Consider the following 20,683-nt stretch of genomic DNA (forward strand, 5'->3'; position numbering starts at 1 on the left):
GTCCTGGGAGCAGGCGCTTACGTGCAGGTGTTTGGTGAGACATGGCTTAGAGCGTTCCCAGAATAGGGACCTGCCCTTCTTTCTTATAAGGGTTGGATGGCAAAATCATCATAAAGCGAAGATTGCATGTGGTCACATTGCCCTTAAAAGTCCCTCGCATCCTCTGTGAAGTGCACTAGGGCATTCTGAGTGCACGGTACCGTCTCAGAGATGCCAGCACTGCCTCTGGTTTTCTCTCCAAGTCGGAACAGAGCGCCCTCTTTTTGCTTGAACACGAGAGGAATCGTTTTGCTGCCTTCAGGGGCCATGCTGTATAAAAAACACAGTGTTTTGCCTGAATACGTCCAGTTGGATTTGTGTAGGGACATTGCTCCATATATAGGGGAGGATTGTACACCTTCTGGGCCAATGGGGCCCGTGAGGGAGAGGCCCCTGAGCCGGGGAAGGAATTCTGTAGGGAGGGTGAAGGCGTGGGGCCCGGCCGCGGCTCTCCCTCGCTGGCCTGGAGCAGGTTGCCTGGCCACCGTTCTGTTTCCTTGTGTAAAATGAGGATTCCACCTCCTCACAGGGTAGCGACAGCATTAAGCAAGAAAACCTATGTGACAGGATCATGCAGTTAGTTCTTGGCATGTGGGTGCTCAGTCAAGTTTTTAAAAGTTTTGGCTAAAAATCTCAAAACCAGGGGCGCCTGAGTGGCTCAGTCGATTAAGTGGCCAACTTCGGCTCAGGTCACGGTCTCACCTCGTGAGTTCAAGCGCCGCACCGGGCTCCGTGCTGACAGCTCAGAGCCTGGAGCCTGCTTCGGATTCTGTCTCTCTCCCTGCCCCTCCCCCACGCGTGTGCACGTTGTCTCTCTTTTTCAAAGATAAATAAACATTAAAAAATTTTTTTTTAATCTCAAAACCGGTTTTTATTTTATTGTATTTATTTTTTTAAAGCGTTTCAAACATTTTATTATTTTTTAAAATGTTTATTTTTGAGAGAAACAGAGACAGAGCATGAATGGGGGAGGGGCAGAGAGACAGCAAGACACAGAATCCGGAGCAGGCTCCAGGCTCCGAGCTGTCAGCACAGAGCCCGGTGCGGGGCTTGAACTCAAAAACCATGAGATCATGACCTGAGCCGAAGTCAGACACTCACCCGACTGAGCTCCTCAAGCACCCCATAAAACCAATTTTTTAAAAAAATTAGAAATGTAATATATATACTCACTCTAGCATTGAAGCAGCATTCTAACTGTGCTTGTTGCCCCCTGAAAAGCCCCTCCCCTGATCCCGAGGGACCCTGGGGACTGAGCTCCGTGAGGCGCCCGGAATGACTCCTCGTTCTGAGTGTGCCCTCTTGAGATCCACTGGAGGAGGACTTCTGTTTCAGGCTCTGCATAAGCAGAGGGTTTCAAGAACTCAGATGGCCTTAAAAAGTCCTCTTGTCAGGGCCTGGGAGTTTGCCTTTGAGGAGGGGGTTCTGGCGGATCTGCCTCAATGGGTAGAGTGTGGGTCGTCTCCCACTGACTGAACGTTCTTGTCCGCTGTGACTCTGTCCCTCCAGAATCGAAGTCCGGCTCTCGCCCCCGCAAGCCGCCCCCCCGGAAACACACCAGGTCCTGGGCCGTGCTGAAGCTGCTGCTGCTGCTGCTGCTGTGTGTGGCCGGCGGGCTGGTCGCCTGTCGGGTGACAGAGCTGCAGCGGCAGCCCCTGTGCACCAGCGTGAACACCATCTACGACAACGCGGTCCGGGGTCTGCGCAGCCACGACATCCTGCAGTGGGTGCTGCAGGCCGATTCTCAGCAGTGAGCCTGTCCTCCACACCTGCTGCCTCCCAGCCTTGGAGCTTGGATTCCTATGGAATTGGGTTCTGCTGGACACAACCTCTTTTTAGCGTCCGACCTACCTGCCATCATCAAATGGCTGCCGATTGGTACTTGAGATCCCCTCTTTGTAGGACTTCTCTGTTCCTTGGTCAGGGTCCCCTGGCGGAATAAGAAGTGAGACGTGGGGAGAGTTACCTGCATGCCTAAAGGAATAGGCTTGGGGTGGGGAGAGGGAAAAACGGCCTTTTCTAGTTGTTCTACAAAGCTGTGTAAAGGCAAGGCTCGTTTCTACTAAACGGTCAGGTCAGCTGTCACTACATTTATACTTTTGTATGTCACAAACCCTTTCTTTCATTCCTCCCTGGGCAGCCAGGGCAGATCAGGAGGCAGTGTGATTGGGGACTACGGGAACACCATACTCGGCAAATCTAGCCTAAATTGGGAGGGGGGTGGGGATACCTATTTTCTTAAGGACCTCAGACATTTTTAATGACCATATAAAACCTCAGGCTTTGAAAGGGACTTCAGGACCACCCAGTCCAATAGAACACTTGCAGACAGGGAAACTGAGGCCTTCTGTGACTTGCCTATGGTCTCCCAGCTAGTTGAGGCAGAACTGAACTCCTGCTCCAGTATCCTCTCTCTCTGTCATTTTGCTTCCATAATAATGTCAGGAGAGAACAGAAGTCACACCAGAACTGAGTGTCTCTCAGCTGGGGTGTAAAATCTTTGACGGTAGGCAAGCTTCATGTCCCACAAATAGAAATCTCATAGCCATGAGGGTCCTGGCAGCTCCTGTAGAGCCCTGCCCCCGGCTCATGTGGCTTTCGCAAAATGGGGACGGCCCAGGCTCCTTGCCTCAATTTTAGAGCATTAACTCCCTGATTGCCAGTAAACAACGAGGTGGACCATTGCAAAGCCATATTGTCTCGGGCAGCTGTTGGTAGTTGGTGTGACAAAGTAAGTCAGAGTCAACCTGAAAACTCCAAAGTTTCATGGAGATGGACGTCTACAATTGTTTGGGTCTAGACCTAGAACCACCTCTGCAATGAAGGGAAGCGAGTGGCACCACGGAGTTTAAAAGTGGCGCACTTCCTAATGACCAGCACAGACGGGCAGGACTGTCCATCCTCTTGTCTCCCAGATTATGCCTCTGCTTGCTCTGTGGCCTCCTTGGCCTCTCTTTTTCACAAAAGCCGGATGAAGGGAAAAAAAATGGCCATCATGGTGCTCATTCACTGAAAGGTCCCAGTTATGAGCTTCTTGTCTCTCCCTCAGGGGAACAAGAACCTGTCATGGTTCAGAGACAGAGTGAGGTCCGGGGTTTTTAGCCTTAGTGGCTCATTTGGATAGGATGGCCACTTATGACTGTCCTATTGGAAGAAGTGACTTGTTCCTTTCTCCCTCCCCAGATAGCTCTGCTGCAAAAGCCCATACCTTACTCAGAATCACTACACATTCCTTAGTCTTCCTCCAAGCTCCAGAGCCATAGGTACAAATGCTTTATTGAAACTAAACAGTACGTGACATGAGATTAAGAGGATATGGAAGTCCCCACGCAGGGGCTGGTTGAGGCGGCTTCAGTGGGTGTAGGAAGGCAGGGCACACCTGGCCCTAGTCAAGTCAACCCGCTGAGGGAAGTTCGCTCATGATCTCGAGATTTGATGCTGAGGTTCTTCTGGATTTCTACAATTATTAAATATGTGTCTGAGTGGTCTGTCTTTGTTTCTTTGTGTTTTGAGGGTTGAGGGCTGGCTGGGGGAGGGGGGAGGGGTGATTTGTGCACGGCAGCTGGGTTTTTGCTAGGAGAGGAAAATTAAAGGCTTGTGAAGGTAAACACAAGTATCTCAGCCATCTGTCCCAAGCTGACAGGGAGACTTCTGCAGATAAGGGTGCCCAGGGAACAGCCTGTGGTCCGACCCAGGCTTGTGCTTCAAGGAGGCGCGTCCAGTCTCTTCCTGTGGCCAAAGGCGGAGGAGATGCAAACCTCGTTTGTCATCCTTGTCCCCGAGGGCTGGCGTCAGTCTGCACTGTCTAAAGAGAGAGCTGGCTGCAGAGTGGTCATCTGAAGGTAGATCCGCCTGGAGAGCTCTGGTCCAACACGGCGGGAGGTGGAGGTCACACCTTCCCCACGGCGAACCTGTATGTCCGCAAGCAAATTCTGGCGCTCTTGCTCCGAAAAACACCGCCTGTAAGCCTGCAAGTGGCAAATGACCGCTCAATACTGTACCATCCAGTCACCCTTGTGCATCCATAAGGGGGCAGTAAGCTAGGGTGTTGGGGAGGAGAACCTGTCCTCCCCGGGTCAGTGTTAACTGCTTTTTGCAGGCCCACACTGTGGACCACCGGTGTGCCCCAAGGAAGCCGCCTGGGAGTCCACCGAGGCCATGGGGTGCCAGGTGGGGGGTGACCCCTGCAGCAGCATACCTGGACCAGACGCTGCGGGGAGGGATAGGTGTCCACAATGGCACTGGCCATGTCCAGGCTGACTCTGTTCAGCTGCTGAATCTGTCTCCTCCAGACCAGCGCGAGCCCCCTGCCAGCTCGGTCAACCTTTGCCCCTCCCGCCCAGTCACTCTCCAGGCAGAAAGAGAAACTGGTTTGATCTCGAAGCTTCCTGTGAATAGCAGTTGAAGAGTCATGAGTCAGTCACTCCACCTGTCTCCTCGGCTGGGAACTTAAAAACCCTCCCTCCTTCCACTGACCTCCCAAGAGGCAGGCACAGTGTTGTATCTGGCCTATTTGAGTGCTTTGTTCCCAAACACCGCTAGTTGCTGGTTCCCTTAAAAACACCACCTAGTCCTTTCCATTAAGAGAGAAAGCACCAAGAAAGTACCAGAGTGTTTCACATGCTGAAATTGGGTTGTGTTGACCAGAGAGCAGTGTGCACAAGGACAGACAGACACAAGGGACCGGGTGTCAGGCAATCGGGGAACCTGGTCCAGTTCTAACTTGCTAGGAGCTTAGACAAGGCACTCAATCTTAAGGCCTCAGTTCCCTCAGGTATAGAATGAGGAGGGACTTGGCCTGAATGGTCTCTGAGGTCTTTTACTAACTCTAAATTCCGACCACGAACACTCCTAGAACTAAGTAGGCTAAAAGTTTGTTTCATTAGAGGGCTTATTACACTGTGACCTGCCATGTAATGAAACCTGGCAACTTGGCTTACTGGTGACCCAGGGCAGCCTGCAGGCCACGAACTTACACGAACATGAGCTAAAGCAGAACATTTTACAGGCGCTAGGCTTGAGGGCTCCTCATGAGAATCCCCAGCATGAGGTCTGCTCCTTCCACGCCAGCTTGACCGACAATGAGCCGGCAGCAGACCCCGGGGGAAGAGGACATCCGCACAGAACCAGGCCTGGCGGTGGGGCGGAGACTTGCTGGGGGCACTCACTTGAAGGGCGCCTCGGCCACAGCCTTTGTAAATGCGCAGGCGAAGTCGGCCAGCTCTTTCCAGCTCTGCACGATTCGGGCCTGGGCTTCGGTGTATAGCTGCAGATCCACCAATGCCTAGACACCCAAAAGCGCGACAGGCTGGAAGGGCAGAGGGACTCGGCCTCGTAGAAGTTGCCCTCTCACACCCGCCAAAGCTGCACCCCAGCGCCATGGCTCCCTGTTTTAGCCCCTTCTCTCCTACTCGGTGCCAAGGCAGAGAGTCGTGTCCAGCAGGCACTTTGTTCCTTATCCACAGCAAACTGGGTTAGGGGAGAGTGAGAGCCCAGCCCGACTCAGGCAACACCGAGTTCTTACCTCTTCCACGTCTACCCTGGACACCATTTGCCCTGCGCTGGCCTCTGGTTGTCTCCGCTTCTTCTCCTTGGCCTGTTCTCTGTTTGCCACTCCCCGTTTCCTTCTTCTCGGAAGATGGGGAGCGCTGGAATCGGGGGGGGGGGGGGGGGGAGAGGTCAAAGAGCAGCAGCTCCAGGCTGAGCTCAGGCAGGAAAGGGGTGAAAAGACCAGACCAGAGGGTCCCACAGGGCTTGCCAGGGAGGACCCAGATATGCGATGAGTAAGTGCACCCCGACGGCCCAAGAGCTGCCCCTTTTCAGGCTGTCTTGAGGACAAATTCAAACCTGAAGCATTTCTCCTGGTCCACAATCACCAGGGACAGAGCCTTCCCAGCTGTCCTCGCTGCGGTGTCAGTTACGAAGCTCCGGAGTGTTTCCTTCCCTTTCTCAGAGTCACCCAGGCTTCCCTGCGCGAAGGCAGACGCTGCGTTAACGTCTGTTCCCTAGAGTCGGCCCTCTGCCCCGTGCCTCGCGGGACACTCGTCTCTGCCCACCTGCTTGAACTTGTAGACCATGGACACAAACGCCTCTGCCAGGAGCAGCACCAGGACCATCGGTTCCTCCACCCAGCCTTCCTCTCCATCCTGCCAAAGGACCCGGGACCCAGCAGTAAGGGGCAGCTCAGCAGGTGCTCAGCACCCGTGAGAGAGACCCAGGCCTTCTGGGTGATGAACTTATTCCCATCAGCCGAGCCCACTTGTGCAGTATTCTTCTGGAATGAAGCCGTGGTGGCCAGAAACGGTAACCCGTGATCCTGTCCCTCCCAGTCCTCCCCTGCTCGACCTTGGCATACTGCATCTCAGAGGCGGTGAGTAAAAGGTGTGGAAATGCTGAGAACTGCCAATGTTTCTGGGCGCTTTGGATAGGGGGGTGGAGGGGAAGGAAACTCTTCCAGAGGGGTTGGTACAAATAAGTAACTTGGCCCTTGAGGGTAGATGTTGACTGGGAGCTGAGTGGCCCTTACACACACACATAGGTTTTGTGTGACAGAGATAAGAGCCACAGGGGAACTTCCGCCTGGGAGAGCACCTTCTCTTCACCAGGGCCAACAATCCAGTGTCGCACAGTGACCGGGAGCGGGGCCAGTGCAGTTTTCTGACTGGGTCCCTGGAAACAAAAGCCAAGGCCTAGAACAGAGCAAAGTGCAGTGGGAGGAGCTGTGGGTTCTAGTTCCCGCTCAGCTGTGCTCCTCTGACCTGCCTCCCCCCGCCTGTGATGTGGGGGTAAGAACTCCCTCTGTGCGGGGTGACTGGGGCGACTGCGACTGACGCACGAGGGAGAATGCAGAAGTGCCTTGAAAGGTTAAGCTGCGACATGGATATAAAGATTTGCTAACAACCCAAATTAAAAAGTGTGCAATTAGGGGCGCCTGGGTGGCTCAGTCGGTTAAGCGTCTGAACCTTGATTTCAGCTCAAGTCACAATCTCACGGTTCGTGAGTTTGAGCCCTGGGTCAGCCTCTGTACGGACAGTGCGGAGCCTGCTTGGGATTCTCTCTTTCTCTCTGCCCCTCCTGTGTGTGCTCTCTCTCTCTCAAAAGAAATAAAATCAATTAAGAAAAAAAAGTATGCAATTGCCCTAAATTATTGAGCAAATGAGAGCCAAACGCAAGGAAAAAAAATTTTTTTTTTAATTTTTTTTTTCAACGTTTATTTATTTTTGGGACAGAGAGAGACAGAGCATGAACAGGGGAGGGGCAGAGAGAGAGGGAGACACAGAATCGGAAACAGGCTCCAGGCTCCGAGCCATCAGCCCAGAGCCCGACGCGGGGCTCGAACTCACGGACCGCGAGATCGTGACCTGGCTGAAGTCGGACGCTTAACCGACTGCGCCACCCAGGCGCCCCATGGAAAAATATTTTTAAGCAGGCTCCACACCCTAAGTGGGGCTTGAACTCATGACCCCAAGATCAAGAGTCAAGTGCTCTACTGACTGAGCCAGCCAGGTGCCCCAAGAGGAAAAAATCTTAACGTTTTCATCTAGAAACTCTTAAATGAGGGGTGGAGTATTGTGGATTCACAGACCAGATGAGTGGAAGGCACAGCAGCTGTAGTAACCTGGGAGCCCGGGCCAAGGAAGGAACATTTGCTGTGTGCCTGCTACGGGCCAGTGCTTGGTTATCTTAGTACCCACGACACGGGGCACCCAAAAGGATGTAACGGTGTCCTCATTTTACACACGAGGCACAAGGAGATGAAATAATTTGCCTAGGCTCATAGCCATAAAGGCCTGGGGCTGAGATTCAAGCACAAGCCCACCCATTCCCAAAGCCCAGCTAGAGAGAAGTAGAAATCCTGTGAGGATTACCTTCTCTCTGCTCCCCACGGATCCCCTCTCCCTCCTTCCCCACTCTGCTCCCTGCAGGAGGCCACATCACCAGGCTGTCTGGTGCAAAGGTTGGCGGGAAACCCAGGAGGAGATTGGAGGGAGGGAGGGAGGGAGGGAGGGAGGGAGGAATGAAGTCGAGATATTTCCCTGGCTCCCTCGAGATGGGGTCACTTAGGGTTTGCTACCTTCCTCTACTGGAGGTCAAGCCTCTCTCAAGGTGGGTGCTGTCTACATCTCTCTCTCCTGGATTCTGATAACCACTTCTCCCCTTCATCCATTCAGGCCGAGGTATGGTAAGAAACATGTCAGTGGTTCTCAACCAGGGGTGAGTTTTTCCCACAAGGGATGTTTGGCACCATCTAGAGACGTTTTTGATTGTCATGCCCGGGAGTGTGCTAACTGGCATCTGGTGGTTAGAGGCCAGGGATGCCGTTCAACGTTCTACAGTGCACAGGACAACCCCCACAACAGAGAATTATCGGACCTGAAATGCCGACCGTACCTGAGATGGAGAAATCCTGAGTTAATGGTGTTATCATTACCTTGAGGTACTGTGTCGTCCCTTGTCGTTTCTTTGTAGCCTGCCCACGCTTTACAAAACAGATCCTTTATTAAATCTTCCTCAAATTACCCTAAGTTGAGTGTGCCTTCTGTTTTCCTGCTGGGACCTTGCCTAATATTCTTAACAATAAAAGCACACGTATCGGGTGGCTCGAAGAGGGGAGGAGAGATGTCAGCCAGAAAGCTGCTACCTCAGCTAGCCCGGCCCTTCTCCTCCACGTGATGCTGCAAGGCACGGCCTGTGCCTCAATCACGCAGCGGCACTCCATGGACTGCAGCGCCCCGAGGAGCTGGCCTCCGCCTTCCAGCTGTAAGAGCACTGCAACAGACGACAGGAAAGGCGCTATCAGTGGGTGGCCCAGGAGCAGGAAGGGCCCAGCACAGGATGAAGACAGTTGCCAGGAGCACCTGGATCCAGCCCCACGATGATGTGCCTTAAGCATTCCTCGGGCCTCTGCGCTTTCAGCCTATTCACCAGGGCCGCCTTCTTCTGCCTTTCCTGTTGTCTCAGGGTGCTCTCCTTCCGGCTTGCTTGTCCCCGCGGCTGGCATCCCCGTGAGCCTCTCCTCTGGACCTTCTGACTATGCTTGGTTCTCTTCTGAAGTGGGGGGGCTTCAGCATTTGTTTTGGTCGCTGTCAAGCTGTCGCTCTGCACAGGGCAGGTGGCTTGGAAGGCTGGAAGCTGATGGCACAGACGGTCTCCCACAGGGTCCCTGTTACTTGATGAACGTCTCTCTGAGGTGTCACGGAAGGAGGCATCAGGGACCTTTGGAAAGGACTGTTTTTCCCAGCCGCATGATGCTCCTTCAGTACTCCGATGACCCCACACAGTTTGAATCGGGGAGCTAGCGTCCTCAGGGCTCAGCTGCTTGCGGGTCAGAAACTTACATGTAAGCCTCTGGGCCAGGGGGATTAATTCTTCCTCATCCTCACTTCCACTGCTTAGCACCCTGACTGGCTCCGTTTGTGGGACAGGTTCCGCTATGTCTGGGACAGGTGGTGTATCTTTCAACTTTGGTGATGGAGGACGGGAGGCCTCAGAATCCGAGGTGTCAACCACAACAATCTTCTCCCTCTGAGGCTGCCTCCTCTTCGTTGAAGACGCTTCCTGCTTCAGAAAGGCAAACGTTGGCAACTCTTCAGAGTCACTCTCACTGGACTCCAGCGACAGTGATGACTTTGTTAGAGCCATCGATAGGCGCTATCAAATTAATTCCCTAAAAGGAAAAAGAGAGATGAGACACAGACTAGCACTGAATTCAGTCCAGTAGACACGTTCTGTGGCCCAACTTTACGGAAATACATACGGTATCTAGAGAAACAGAAAAGACAGGATGCGGTCCCAACACATTCAACCTGGCACTCAGCTGTCTGTAGCCTAACGGGACGCCTCAAATCCCTTCTAGGTCAAGGCAACCTATAAACAAAGTGGAGATTACCATGAGAAAATTTCAACGCCAAGACTCAACACCACCCCTGGTTGATCTCTGCATTTGACACGCAGGTTATCAAGGCATCCTTTCTTTAAAGATTGAGGTGGGGGCGCCTGGGTGGCGCAGTCGGTTAAGCGTCCGACTTCAGCCAGGTCACGATCTCACGGTCCGTGAGTTCGAGCCCCGCGTCAGGCTCTGGGCTGATGGCTCGGAGCCTGGAGCCTGTTTCCGATTCTGTGTCTCCCTCTCTCTCTGCCCCTCCCCCGTTCATGCTCTGTCTCTGTCTGTCCCATAAATAAATAAAAACGTTGAAAAAAAATTAAAAAAAAAATAAAAAATAATAAGATTGAGGTGTAACACTGCGTAGATAGGCCACACTTTGTTTATCCATTCAGCACTGACGGATATTTGGTTCGTTTCTGGAGTTTGCCCATTATGAACAATGCTGCCGCGAACATCCATCTCCACGTTTTCGTGGGGGCGTGTTTTCAACCCTCTTGCACATACACCTAGGAGTGCAACTGTTGGGTCGGGTACAAGAATCCGTATCTTTGAATAAACACTCACTAACACTGTAGGTGTGACCCCCGGATGAGCCACCTAACCTTCCCCAGCCTCGCTTTCCAATGTAGCAAGATAGGGATGATAACAATACCTACGTGGTAACATTGTTGAGGAGTAAAATCGTGCGTCTACAGCGTTCGGTACAGCAAGAGGCACACACGCTAAGCACTCAGTAAACACGCTGAATGCCTCCAGAGGGACCTCCTCCCGGTCCCCTCCCTGGGTCTCGCATTCGTCCGGCAAAACGAGGCTGCCTGCCAGACGCGCCCGGCTCGTCCACACCGCGCGGCACAGCCCCCGATGCCCTGGTCACCCAGGCCCTGCAGAGGGGTGCTCAGGAGGTAGGCACCCGCTCGCCGCCCGCCGCGCCAGCACAGCGACGCTCCCCCGCCGCTCCCCGCGCCACTTTTTCAACGGCCGCGAAGACCCCGGAAGTAGATCGCCCGGTAGCGGAAGCAGGTCTCTGAGACCGGAAGCGAATGTACGGCAAATATGGCGTCGGCGGCGCTGGCGCTGAGGACGCGGGCGGCCGGTAACGGGACGCCGCGGCTGTTGCGGGGCGAGGGGTGCCGGCGGAGCGGGGGCCCTGCAGGGAGCCTGGGGGTGGAGGCCGTTCTCTGCGGAGGACACTGGGCGCGGAGTCGGGCGTGTGGGAGGGCCCACGAGCTTCGAGGGGCGGCTGTCACCGGTCACGTGACACGCCTCGGGCGGCCGGCAGTGGGTGGTGGATGGGTTGGGGGAGCACGTGTTCTTCCTTTGCCGGGCGCGCCAGTACAGCTTCCCTGGCGCTTGGTGACTTGGGCACCTCGCTTCCACTCCCTGGTGTATTTGGATCCCTTCATCTATAAATACTGTACATTGGTGCCCCCCCCCCCCCCAAATAACCCGCTCGGTCTCTGTGCTAGACTGTGGTTCGGTGTTGGGGATCTCAGCAGAGAAGATGAAGACAGTCTCTGTCCCCCGGACCGGTTCTTTCTAGTGGAGAAGCCAATACATAATAAGCACGTACACAAAATGGTTTTAAATTGTGACACGTGCTGTTAAGGAAAGCAAAAATACGTGTGTGGGGGTGTCTTTTCTGGGCGCGGGGGGTTGGTGATTAGGGAAGGCCTTTCAGGAGGTGACATCTAAGTTAAGACCCAAAGCACGATAGGAGGCCTAGCCCTGTCGGAGAATAAGGGGCCGGAGAGTGACTCACGCCAGTGTTACATTTTGAGAAGCAAACAGCTGCTCTTACGTGAATTTAAAGAGGGTTTTAAGAGTGGAAACGAGGAAACCAGATGGGAAGCTGAAATGGGAGCCTTGATGAGAGAGGATTTCCCCAAGATGTTAGTGTCAGTGAACTTGGAGGGAAATGGTGGGTGGTTTTTAAGATCTGTTTGGGAGATAGAGCCCAGAGTTTGCTGGTGAGCTGGATATGTGAGATGAGCCAAGGGAAGCGATCTGCAAGGTCTTGATTTCTTCCTGAGCAACTGCATAGGTAGTCGCATCATTTACTTTGAGGTGAAGGATGGGGAGTAGGCTGAAAGGCAAAGATTTATGAAAGAGAAAATGTAGGTAAAACAAAAGCCCCATTCTTCAGCTTAATAAGAGGATGAATAAACGAATAGGTTTAAAGGTAGATAGATCCCGGTGCTGGGTATTTAACATGTCTTTTTGAGCATTTATATCTGGTCCTTTGCCCCAGCTACTCTCTGTGCTCATTAAAGCTTCAGAAACCTGGTTTCAGGAACACTGAACTTGTAGGCGCCGGGGACTCACAAGACTTCTCTAAAGACTCTGGCATAGCCCTGGCTGTGTCCGGACATCTGAAAGCAAGGACTGCCAGCCCTGTGCTTGTCATATAGCAAGGGGCTTCTAGCTTGGTTAGTGGGAATTTTAGTTCACTTCCTTTTTCAGAAGTAAAAGCCGTTGAGCATTTCGGAATGCGTATGGGGAGGTCAGGTTGTCAAGGGCAGGGTGTCAGTCTTGGCTAGGACCTGTGCTGGATAGGCTTGCCCAAGAGAATCTAGCCTTCTGAAATGGCTGGGAGCCTGTGGGAGCCACCCTCAGAGAAGCTGCCCTTTTTTGTTTACACGTATCTGGTGTGCAGTGGATGGGTGGATGGCTGAGAAAGTGGTGGGTGAGGCCCAAGCAGGACCCTCTGTCTGGGTGTCCTGTTGCTGGGCCCTGTGGTCTGGCCCCTCTGCAGTGCCTGGAGCTTTGACGACATGTGGTGAGTGAGGCTGAAGCCAGCAGCTCTGTGGTGTCCTCTTGATGGCTTCTGTTTCTGTGGTGTTTGTCTCTCCTCAACAGGACTGAATGTGTCAGGACCCAGGGCACATGGTGTTTATTTATCTTCCGTGAATATTTCACTACCCACCACCTCCCCTGGCCACACACACTCTTCGCATGAGTGCATACACCCAGGACAATACAAGGAACGACTTGTCCCCTGCCGTGGGAGAAGGCCAAGGGCTTGCAGACACTCCCTGAAAACCAACACAGTCAAGTGGCATTTCTGCTCACATATCTTCCTCCCCTCCCCTGCCACTGCCCCCCGTCACCTCTCAGCTTAGCAGATGGCCCATTGAGGCAGAGGAGGAGTGATTGGGAGCCTCTCTGAACAACTTTTCTGTTCTGTCTGCAGTTACAACCCTGCTGGGCCCCCCTCAGACTGCGTCTCTTGCTGTCAGATACGCATCCAAGAAGACAGGCGGCAGCTCCAAAAACCTGGGTGGAAAGTCACCAGGCAAACGCTTTGGCCTCAAGAAAATGGAGGGTGAGAGTGTGCCTTGGCTTCCACTTCCCACCTGCCCCCTCCCGTGCTGTCCCCAGCATTCCTTTGCAGAACAGGAAAACCACGCACACTCCTGGTCCTCTGCTCTGCACTTAGCTCGCCAGAGCACTTGGTTCCAGATTCCAGATGCAGAGAAGACCTGGGGCAGGGAGGGGGTCCTGAGGAAGAGCAGATAGCTGTGAACCTGGGCCACGTGACTGGAGAGAGAAAACTGGCAGAGGGAGACCCGGAGCTGCTGCTGCATGAAGAAATTGACTTTGTCCAGGGTCAGGCTTAGAGGTTGGCGTGCGGCACTTGGTCCAGGAAAGCGAGGGCCGGTGTGTTTTCCCAGCAGTTGGCTGTGCTGCCCCAGCACTGGGGCCCAGCGTCAGTGTGCTTGTGGACTTCTCTTTTAGATCACTACGTTCATGCCGGCAACATCCTTGCGACTCAGCGCCACTTCCGTTGGCACCCGGGTGCCCATGTGAGTTGCTCCATGGCCCTTTCCCCTTTGTCCTTTCCCAGGACCACCTCTCTGTGCTCCTAAGCATGATAGTAAATAACAAAACAGTTGCGTTCATTGGGTACTTATCAAATGCCAATCATCATTTTGCTTCCTGGGCCTGCATTATCTCGTTTCATCCTTAGCCCATCCCTGTGATGCGGTGATGGCACTGTGATGGCACTTCCATTGTCCAGGTAAGATGCCAGAGACTTAGAGAGTGGAGGGGTCCACGTGACAGAGCTGGGGTTCATGCGAGGGATGCCTGACTCCCGGTCACTGTGCCTTGCCTTGTGTAGCAGCAGCCTGGTTCTCTCGGGTCTCCTTTCTAACCCCCACCTGTTAGAGGAGGAGACACTTAGTGATCTGAGATATTTTTTGAATCTGGGGAAGCTAATTCCAGTGTATTCCTTTTTCTTTCTTTCTAATCGCTCTTTTGCACGAAGTTAATAGATGGCTGAAAAAGATAGTTTGGATTTAATAAATACAGCGGACGTGCAAGAAATCAGGTCTACAGCAGGCAGGGATTTCAGCTTCAGCAAGCTGGGATTACTTTCTGACGTAGGAAAGATCTTTGTCAACGCAGATCGGTACGAGACTCTTCACGTTATCTTAAATGTTGGTTTGGTTTCCTTTGGAATCCGTTTCCCCTACCGCCCCTTTTTTGGCAATTTTAGGAGGCACCGAAAGACTGATAGTAGCCAATACTTACGTCAGAAATGCTAATTTGTATGTGAATTGATTGTACTTGCAGGAGCTTTGTCTTTTAGAACTTGAGACATTGGCTGTGTGGCTGTGTTAACTCTTGGGACTTGCCAAAGTAATAACAGCGACAATAACAAAAGCTAACATGTTGTGAGCTAGGCAGTATTCTGAGCTCTTAATGATGAACTCGTTTATTCCTCGAGTTGACCCCATAAAGCAGTTAATATTACCCCCGTTTTGCAGATGAGAAAACCCAGACACAGTGAAGTAACACAGCTCGTCCGGGTCACACGATAGTAGGTAGTCGTGCTGGGATTTGAACCAGGCACTCTCGCTCCAGGGCTCATTCCTTTAGTCAGAGAAACACTGAGTACCGTGTTGCCAATCTCAAGCTCTAAAAGAAAAATGCCAAAATACATACAGTTTACAAACCGTGTATGCAACTCGTAGTTTATTTAGTTTATTCTCTGCTCATAGTCTTCGCCCAGAGAACAGCTAGAAATAAACAGCTGCCCCGGCAGGTGAGAGTTAACCGAGTTGATGCACATATCAGCGGATACCATTGGTACTGCTGTTTTGTTGGTGTACGTGTTGCCACACATATGGCCTTGCTCTGTCCTTCCCGTGAAGCCTGAACTTTAGAGATCACTGTTTGGATGAAAATATGGCAAACGTAAAAAAAAAAAAAGAAAAGAAAATATGGCAAACGTATGTTTACTCTGACAACTCCAGCGCTTTTTCATTTTTTTTTTTTTCAACGTTTATTTATTTTTGGGATAGAGAGAGACAGAGCATGAACGGGGGAGGAGCAGAGAGAGAGGGAGACACAGAATCGGAAACAGGCTCCAGGCTCTGAGCCATCAGCCCAGAGCCTGACGTGGGGCTCGAACTCACGGACCGCGAGATCGTGACCTGGCTGAAGTCGGACGTTTAACCGACTGCGCCACCCAGGCGCCCCCGCTTTTTCATTTTAAGCGAGGCAAGCTCCCAAGGGCAGTGATGAGGGGCAGTTTCCCCGGGCCTGGGGTTTGGGGATTTGTCTGGTGTGGCTTCTGGCCAGCTGCACAGACACGGGTCCAGATCCCAGCCTTCGGGGACGGAGCAACCCCGTGGATTGGCTGTCGGAGTTTTTGTTTTCCCCCTTCTGTCCCAGGGTCGGTAAAGAAGTAGAAGTCAAGGAAGTGCCAAGCAGTAGGAAAGGGAACCCAGGGTAGAGCTTTCTGATCTCCCGTTTGGGCCCAGGGCCTGAATCCTTACGAGAAGTTTGTTCTGAAGCCCTGGGATGGACCACCTGGCCGTCGGTCCAGCTGACTGGGTCTTTGTGTTGCAGGTGGGGCTGGGGAAGAAGAAGTACCTCTATGCCCTGGAGGAGGGGATAGTCCGCTACACTAAGGAGGTCTATGTGCCCAGTCCCAGCAACGCGGAGGCTGTGGACCTGGTCACCAGGCTGCCCAAGGGTGCTGTGCTCTATAAGACTTTTGTCCATGTGGTTCCTACCAAGCCTGAGGGCACCTTCAAACTGGTGGCTATGCTTTGAACTCCTGGTCGAGGCCGCCGGACAGAGACTGGAGCCCAGGTGACAGGAGAGGATGGCAGCAGCAGAAGTCAACGGTTGGCACGACAAGGTCTGCTGAGGACGTCTGTTTGGTGGTGATTGCAGAAGACTCTGAAGTGACTGGCTCTTGGGAGACCTGACCTGGGGCCAGAAATAAAGTGTGCTGGAGTCACGAGTCTGTGCTGTGTGGGGATAAACCTGGATGGCGCTGCTTGCTGCTTTTTTGGCCCTTACCCACGTTCTGTAGTGTGCACCACGGAGCACCCTCAAAGCAGAGAAGCGGCCTGCCAGAGTGAGGAAAAGAGAAGAGGGGAGTGTGTTTGAGAAGGGATTGCTTTAGAGCCATCTCCCCGAGGGGAAGGAGGAGGAGAGCTTGTGCTTGAGGGTGTCACTGCTCCTTCTCCCCCAGGAACCCATCCCAGGCCGGGTCCTGGGGGGAGTGGGGGTGTGGGGGAGGGGCCGTAAAGGAAGCAACATGGTCATGTCCTCTCCTGGAGCCATATTTGGAGGGAGCTGGGGCTGCAGCCCCAGGAGTGGCCACATGGTCAACCCCTGTCTGACTCTGTGGGTCCAGCGTAGAAAGCCCCATCTACCCTGGAATACCCAGGTCCTTTCAGTGATGAGGCAGAATGGGTGACAAATGGGCTGCTTTCCATCTCCTGGGGAAAGACACACCCACCTCACATCCTTTTCTGGTTCTTGATCTATCACAAACCATAAACAGCAAAGGATCTGGCTTTAGGAACTCAATCTGGGCCTGGACTGGGCTGGGGCCTTCACTGTCAGTCCAGCCCAAGACCTTAGACGCTTGGCTTCGAGTGGCAAGGCCAGGAAGAAAGTCTCAGCTGGGGCAGAGGGCTGTCTTGGCTGTTGGGGGTGGGCAGTTTGGGCTGCAGCCCCAGCAGGGCCTGTAGGGTCCAGTGGCTTCCTTCCAAGGACTCTCAGCCCTGCAGGCAGGAGCTTCAGGGACCGGGGCACAGAAGCCTCCCAACCTAAGAAGGTCTGCCTTTAACTTGTCACCTTATTTTCTCAGGACACGACCCCAGATTCTCCACCTCCTGCAGATCCTTGGCAGAGGTGGCCCAGGGTTTGTTGAGGTTCACCTTGGCTTCCTTCTTGTGGGGGCTCACGTACCAAGGCCCAGCTGGGGGAGATGGCTGGAGGTGTCTCTGTAGGCTCAGCACCGTCCCTGCCAGTCCTCTGGAAAAGCAGAAAGGGGCAGGATGGAAGAGGGTGTTCCTCCTACACAGTGGTGTTTCCCTGAGCAGAGCAGGTGTCGCTTCATGGGGTGGATGAGCAGAGCCGCAGTTCGGTCGTGGTGCAGGCAGTGACCTGAGGGCCTCGCCTCCTCAACTTGGTGACAGCTGAGGGATAGGAGAGTAAAGGCGTTAGCCGTTCCCTGACACACCAGCCTTTCCACCCGCCCGTACACACGTCCTTTCTTTTGGCTTCAGCTTTCTGTGTCTCCTCTCCCCTAGTGATGTTCCTTCCTGGAGACAAGCTGAGTCGTGGAGCTGTTGGCTGCACAGAATCCCTTCCGCAGGAGCCTGTTCTGAATCCCAGGGCAGACACCCCCTGGGCTGGGGTCTGCCATCCTTCCCTCCACCCGAAGAGGTGAGGTGGGGCCTCCTCTCAAAGCCTGGGGCTCTCCACCAGTGACCCCTTCCTCATCCTGGGCTCTAACTGGGCATTATGTATCAGAGTAATATGAACAAAAGCTCAGTTGTCCAAGGCGCCCAAGGTTAGGAATGCCGAACATTCGCCTCTTTGCAGGCCCAGATCCCGAAGCGCCGTGCAATCAGCTGGTGAACCTGCTGCTGCTGGGTCTTCTTTCGAATACTCTCATAGCTGGGCAGGTGAGCCAGCTGCCACAGAGGCAGCTGGTAGCTGCTGGGAAGCCACGCACAGAATAGCCCTGTGACCAAGAAAAGCTGAAGGGGGGGCAGGCAGGCACACATGACCCTTTAGCTTCCATCCAGCTAAGGGTCTTAGCTGGGGGAGCTTCTTCCCCAGGATGAGTCTGAGATTGGGGTACCACTCGGCCTACGCTCCCAGAAGTCTCTAGGCATCATCCCATCCCTAGCCACCCTGAGCCCCTGGCCTGACTTCAGCCTCCCCTCCCTTCCCCTCCCTCCCCCCCACCCCAACATCTCTCTGCTGACTCCCGGGTGACAGCCCCAAGGATCCTCCCTCACGTGTGTCCCCTGGGAATCTCAGCAGCTTCCCACTGCCTGGACTTCGCTAGGGTGTCCCGTGGTATGGAAGCAGGAAGGGTGGCAGTCCTGGGGAGCATGAAGGATGACTGAGTAAACTCAGGATTTGGGGTCAGCAAGCAAGAGAGCAGAGCCCAACCCCTTCTGTCCCTATGGCTCTCTCCCTCTAGTTGTCTCCAGGCCAAGGCACAGAGCTCAATCCTCTGCATCTCAGAGATGCACCCGGTGTAGAGATCCCAGTCCTCTCTGACCACTTGCTCATTCTCACATGACCTGGCAGCCGGCTCTGATGACCTTTGAGAGTCAGAGAAAGCCTCCTCCTCCTGCCCTGGGGAGGTTGCAGGTCAGATGATTCCTTTTGCTCTCTGTACCTAGGCTCCCATACGGTATCCTGTCCCTGGGGAGCAGCCTGACTGTAGTCACCACCTCTCTCCAGTGAAGGCAGCGCTCTGGGCTTTCCCCTGGGAACTAGGGAGAGGGTGGGCCTCCAGTTGCTTATAGAGCTGGGGTGAGACCACTGTCCTCACCAGCAGCTCCCAGCACTGGGTCCCAGTTAACAATAACCAGGCAGGACGCTGACAACGTTATTAACCTTTTCCATGCTGATGCTCTGGCCCCAAGGGAACCCAGGCTGGGAGTGCAGAGTCCGTAACGCTACCTCCTCCCCGCCCCCAGGGGCACAGGTCAAGGGTCCAGCCTGGACCTGGCACGCACAGGCCCACCTCACCTCCCCACATTGGAATCCTGCTCCAGAAGTTTAGTAGGGTTGAGCTGGCCAGTCTGACGTCAGCTTGACAGGCAGGGGAGACTGGGGTGCGGGCAGCTCCCTTTTTGCTGCTGCATCAACCCCCTGCGGGCAGAGATTTATTTAGGAGAGCCATGTAGCTTTATCCTGTCTCTTTCTTCAGTTCGGGGAAGTGATGTGTGGAAGGAGTTTAGAGAGGGACAAACCTGAGGAGAAGGAACTTGTGGCACCCTTAGAAGCTGTGAGTCTGAAGGGAAAGGGGAGGACTCCAGAGCTTGAACTCTGACCCCAGTGCCCAGCCCCTTCTCCACTGTGACAGACTGTGGCATCTCAGAACTCGGCAGGGAAGGGACTAGCCATACACAGCATTCTTCCCAAGCGGCTTACCCTAGGTGACCCTACAGATGAAGAGGCTGGGCTTCTGGCCTACGGTGAGGGGTCAAGGGTACATCTGATCCAACCCTGGCACTCACCAGTGGCTACAACTAGGACGAGGGAGGAGGCTGTTGCCCATGGTGGTCTCTGCATGCAGAACAGCAGTGGCAGAGGGGTGCCAAGACAGGGCATCGGCCTTGAGCCGCCTTGAAGACAGTCGGCAGGGCCACAGGACCGCTGTCACCAGGCCAGGAGCAACTGCATTCGAGGCAGGGTATCTGTGAGCAGGTCTGCCCCTGCTGGACCTGCCAGTACCGTGCCAGGACCTCCTGTCCCACAGAGGGCGCTCCCCTCTGTGGACCTGGCAGCCACCAAGTCCCCTCTACAACCTTCAGAAGGGGTTTTGGCAGGAATGGGCTCAGCCTCTTCTGCACCCCATGGCCAGCCAGGGGAGCTCCAACTGGCCCAGACCTCTGTACTCCTCGGTTCCAGATCACCTCGCAGGAACTCTGGCCCGCCACTTCCCATTGGCCCAGGTAACTGGGCTCTGGATGCCAACTGGCTGTCCTCTGGTCTCCGCTCCTGCCTCTAAGGGAGCCGAGGCATCCACGGTTGCTCTGGAAACCGGGCATGGGCCACAAAACGCAAAAGCCTCTCTGCAAGGGATCTCCCCCCTCCTTCCAAAGGAATTCTCCCAGCAGCCTAGGGGTCCAGCCTGCCCCAGAAGACCCCCCACCCCCACCCCGTCCACATCCCGCCTGCCCTGAATCCTGATCTTGACCCCAGGGGCCCCACCAGGAGAGGATTTCAAAGAAGCCTCAAAAAGCCCAAGCCTCCAGGTTCAGCTCACCCTACAGACAGATGGGGGTGAGGAACACGGCGGAGAAGCTGCACTCGCTCTTGCCTCACTGGTTTGCACAGCAGAGAGGACAGGAGAGGAGAGCTGCCTTCTGAACCGGCCCAGGTCCTGCGATGCTTCCAGCTCAGGAGGCCAAAGCAGGCCCGCCAGAGCAGTGCGGGTGGAGCTGGCCTGCACATTAGAGTCTCCTGGGGGAGGGGCGACTGCTCAGGTCAGGATCTTCGGGTTCATGAGTTTGAGCCCCGCATTGGTCTCTGCATCGGTCTCTGCTCTGAAGGTGTGGAGCCTGCTTGGGATTCTGTCTCTCCTTCTCTCTGACCTTCCCCCGCCTGTGCGCACAGGCACAGTCTCTAGCGCTCTCTCTCAAAATAAACACAATCTCCTGGGGGAGCTTTGAGCCCATACTTTCCCTGGGTTCCCTCCTCACACCAGTGAACTCTGAACCCTCAGTCAGGATGCCAGGCCACTAGGCTAAAAGTGCAAAC

The 20,683-nt window shown here is 54.2% G+C and overlaps 3 protein-coding genes and 1 long non-coding RNA gene across 6 annotated transcripts in view; 2 read left to right on the plus strand and 2 right to left on the minus strand.

The window, feature by feature from the left end:
* Positions 1–3,527, plus strand: part of LRRC59 (leucine rich repeat containing 59) — a 13,096-nt gene extending 9,569 nt beyond the window's left edge. The window contains exon 7 of the mRNA XM_040497194.1: positions 1,549–3,527. Coding sequence (XP_040353128.1) covers positions 1,549–1,793 — 245 coding nt within the window. The 3' untranslated portion in view covers positions 1,794–3,527. The remainder of the gene's footprint in view (positions 1–1,548) is intronic.
* On the minus strand, positions 3,296–10,814 carry EME1 (essential meiotic structure-specific endonuclease 1). 2 transcript variants are annotated; one of them, XM_040497192.1, is made up of 9 exons: positions 10,582–10,814; positions 8,898–9,706; positions 8,681–8,808; positions 6,096–6,185; positions 5,887–6,008; positions 5,564–5,687; positions 5,208–5,323; positions 4,238–4,427; positions 3,296–4,007 (listed from the first exon to the last, which is right to left on the minus strand). In XM_040497192.1, exons 2-9 carry the CDS (start codon positions 9,679–9,681, stop codon positions 3,831–3,833), a joined length of 1,731 nt encoding a protein of 576 aa, XP_040353126.1. In that variant the 5' UTR covers positions 9,682–9,706; positions 10,582–10,814; the 3' UTR covers positions 3,296–3,830. The 2 variants fall into 2 exon arrangements, with proteins under 2 accessions (XP_040353126.1, XP_040353127.1); XM_040497193.1 differs by lacking the exon at positions 6,096–6,185.
* Positions 10,815–10,912: 98 nt separating this feature from the next.
* MRPL27 (mitochondrial ribosomal protein L27) lies at positions 10,913–16,178 on the plus strand. Of its 2 annotated transcripts, none has more exons than XM_040497196.1 (4): positions 10,913–11,018; positions 13,116–13,247; positions 13,661–13,728; positions 15,782–16,178. In XM_040497196.1, exons 1-4 carry the CDS (start codon positions 10,979–10,981, stop codon positions 15,986–15,988), a joined length of 447 nt encoding a protein of 148 aa, XP_040353130.1. In that variant the 5' UTR covers positions 10,913–10,978; the 3' UTR covers positions 15,989–16,178. The 2 variants fall into 2 exon arrangements, with proteins under 2 accessions (XP_040353130.1, XP_040353129.1); XM_040497195.1 differs by lacking the exon at positions 10,913–11,018 and adding an exon at positions 11,143–12,701.
* On the minus strand, positions 15,990–20,426 carry LOC121044795 (uncharacterized). The gene is made up of 4 exons (XR_005797484.1): positions 20,190–20,426; positions 18,947–19,069; positions 18,202–18,288; positions 15,990–17,921 (listed from the first exon to the last, which is right to left on the minus strand). It is a non-coding gene; the product is annotated as an uncharacterized LOC121044795 (long non-coding RNA).
* Between the last annotated feature and the right edge of the window lie 257 nt (positions 20,427–20,683).

The sequence above is a fragment of the Herpailurus yagouaroundi genome, unplaced genomic scaffold, assembly GCF_014898765.1.
Source record: "Herpailurus yagouaroundi ecotype Mexico unplaced genomic scaffold, PumYag 189, whole genome shotgun sequence".
Taxonomy (NCBI): Eukaryota; Metazoa; Chordata; class Mammalia; order Carnivora; family Felidae; genus Herpailurus; species Herpailurus yagouaroundi.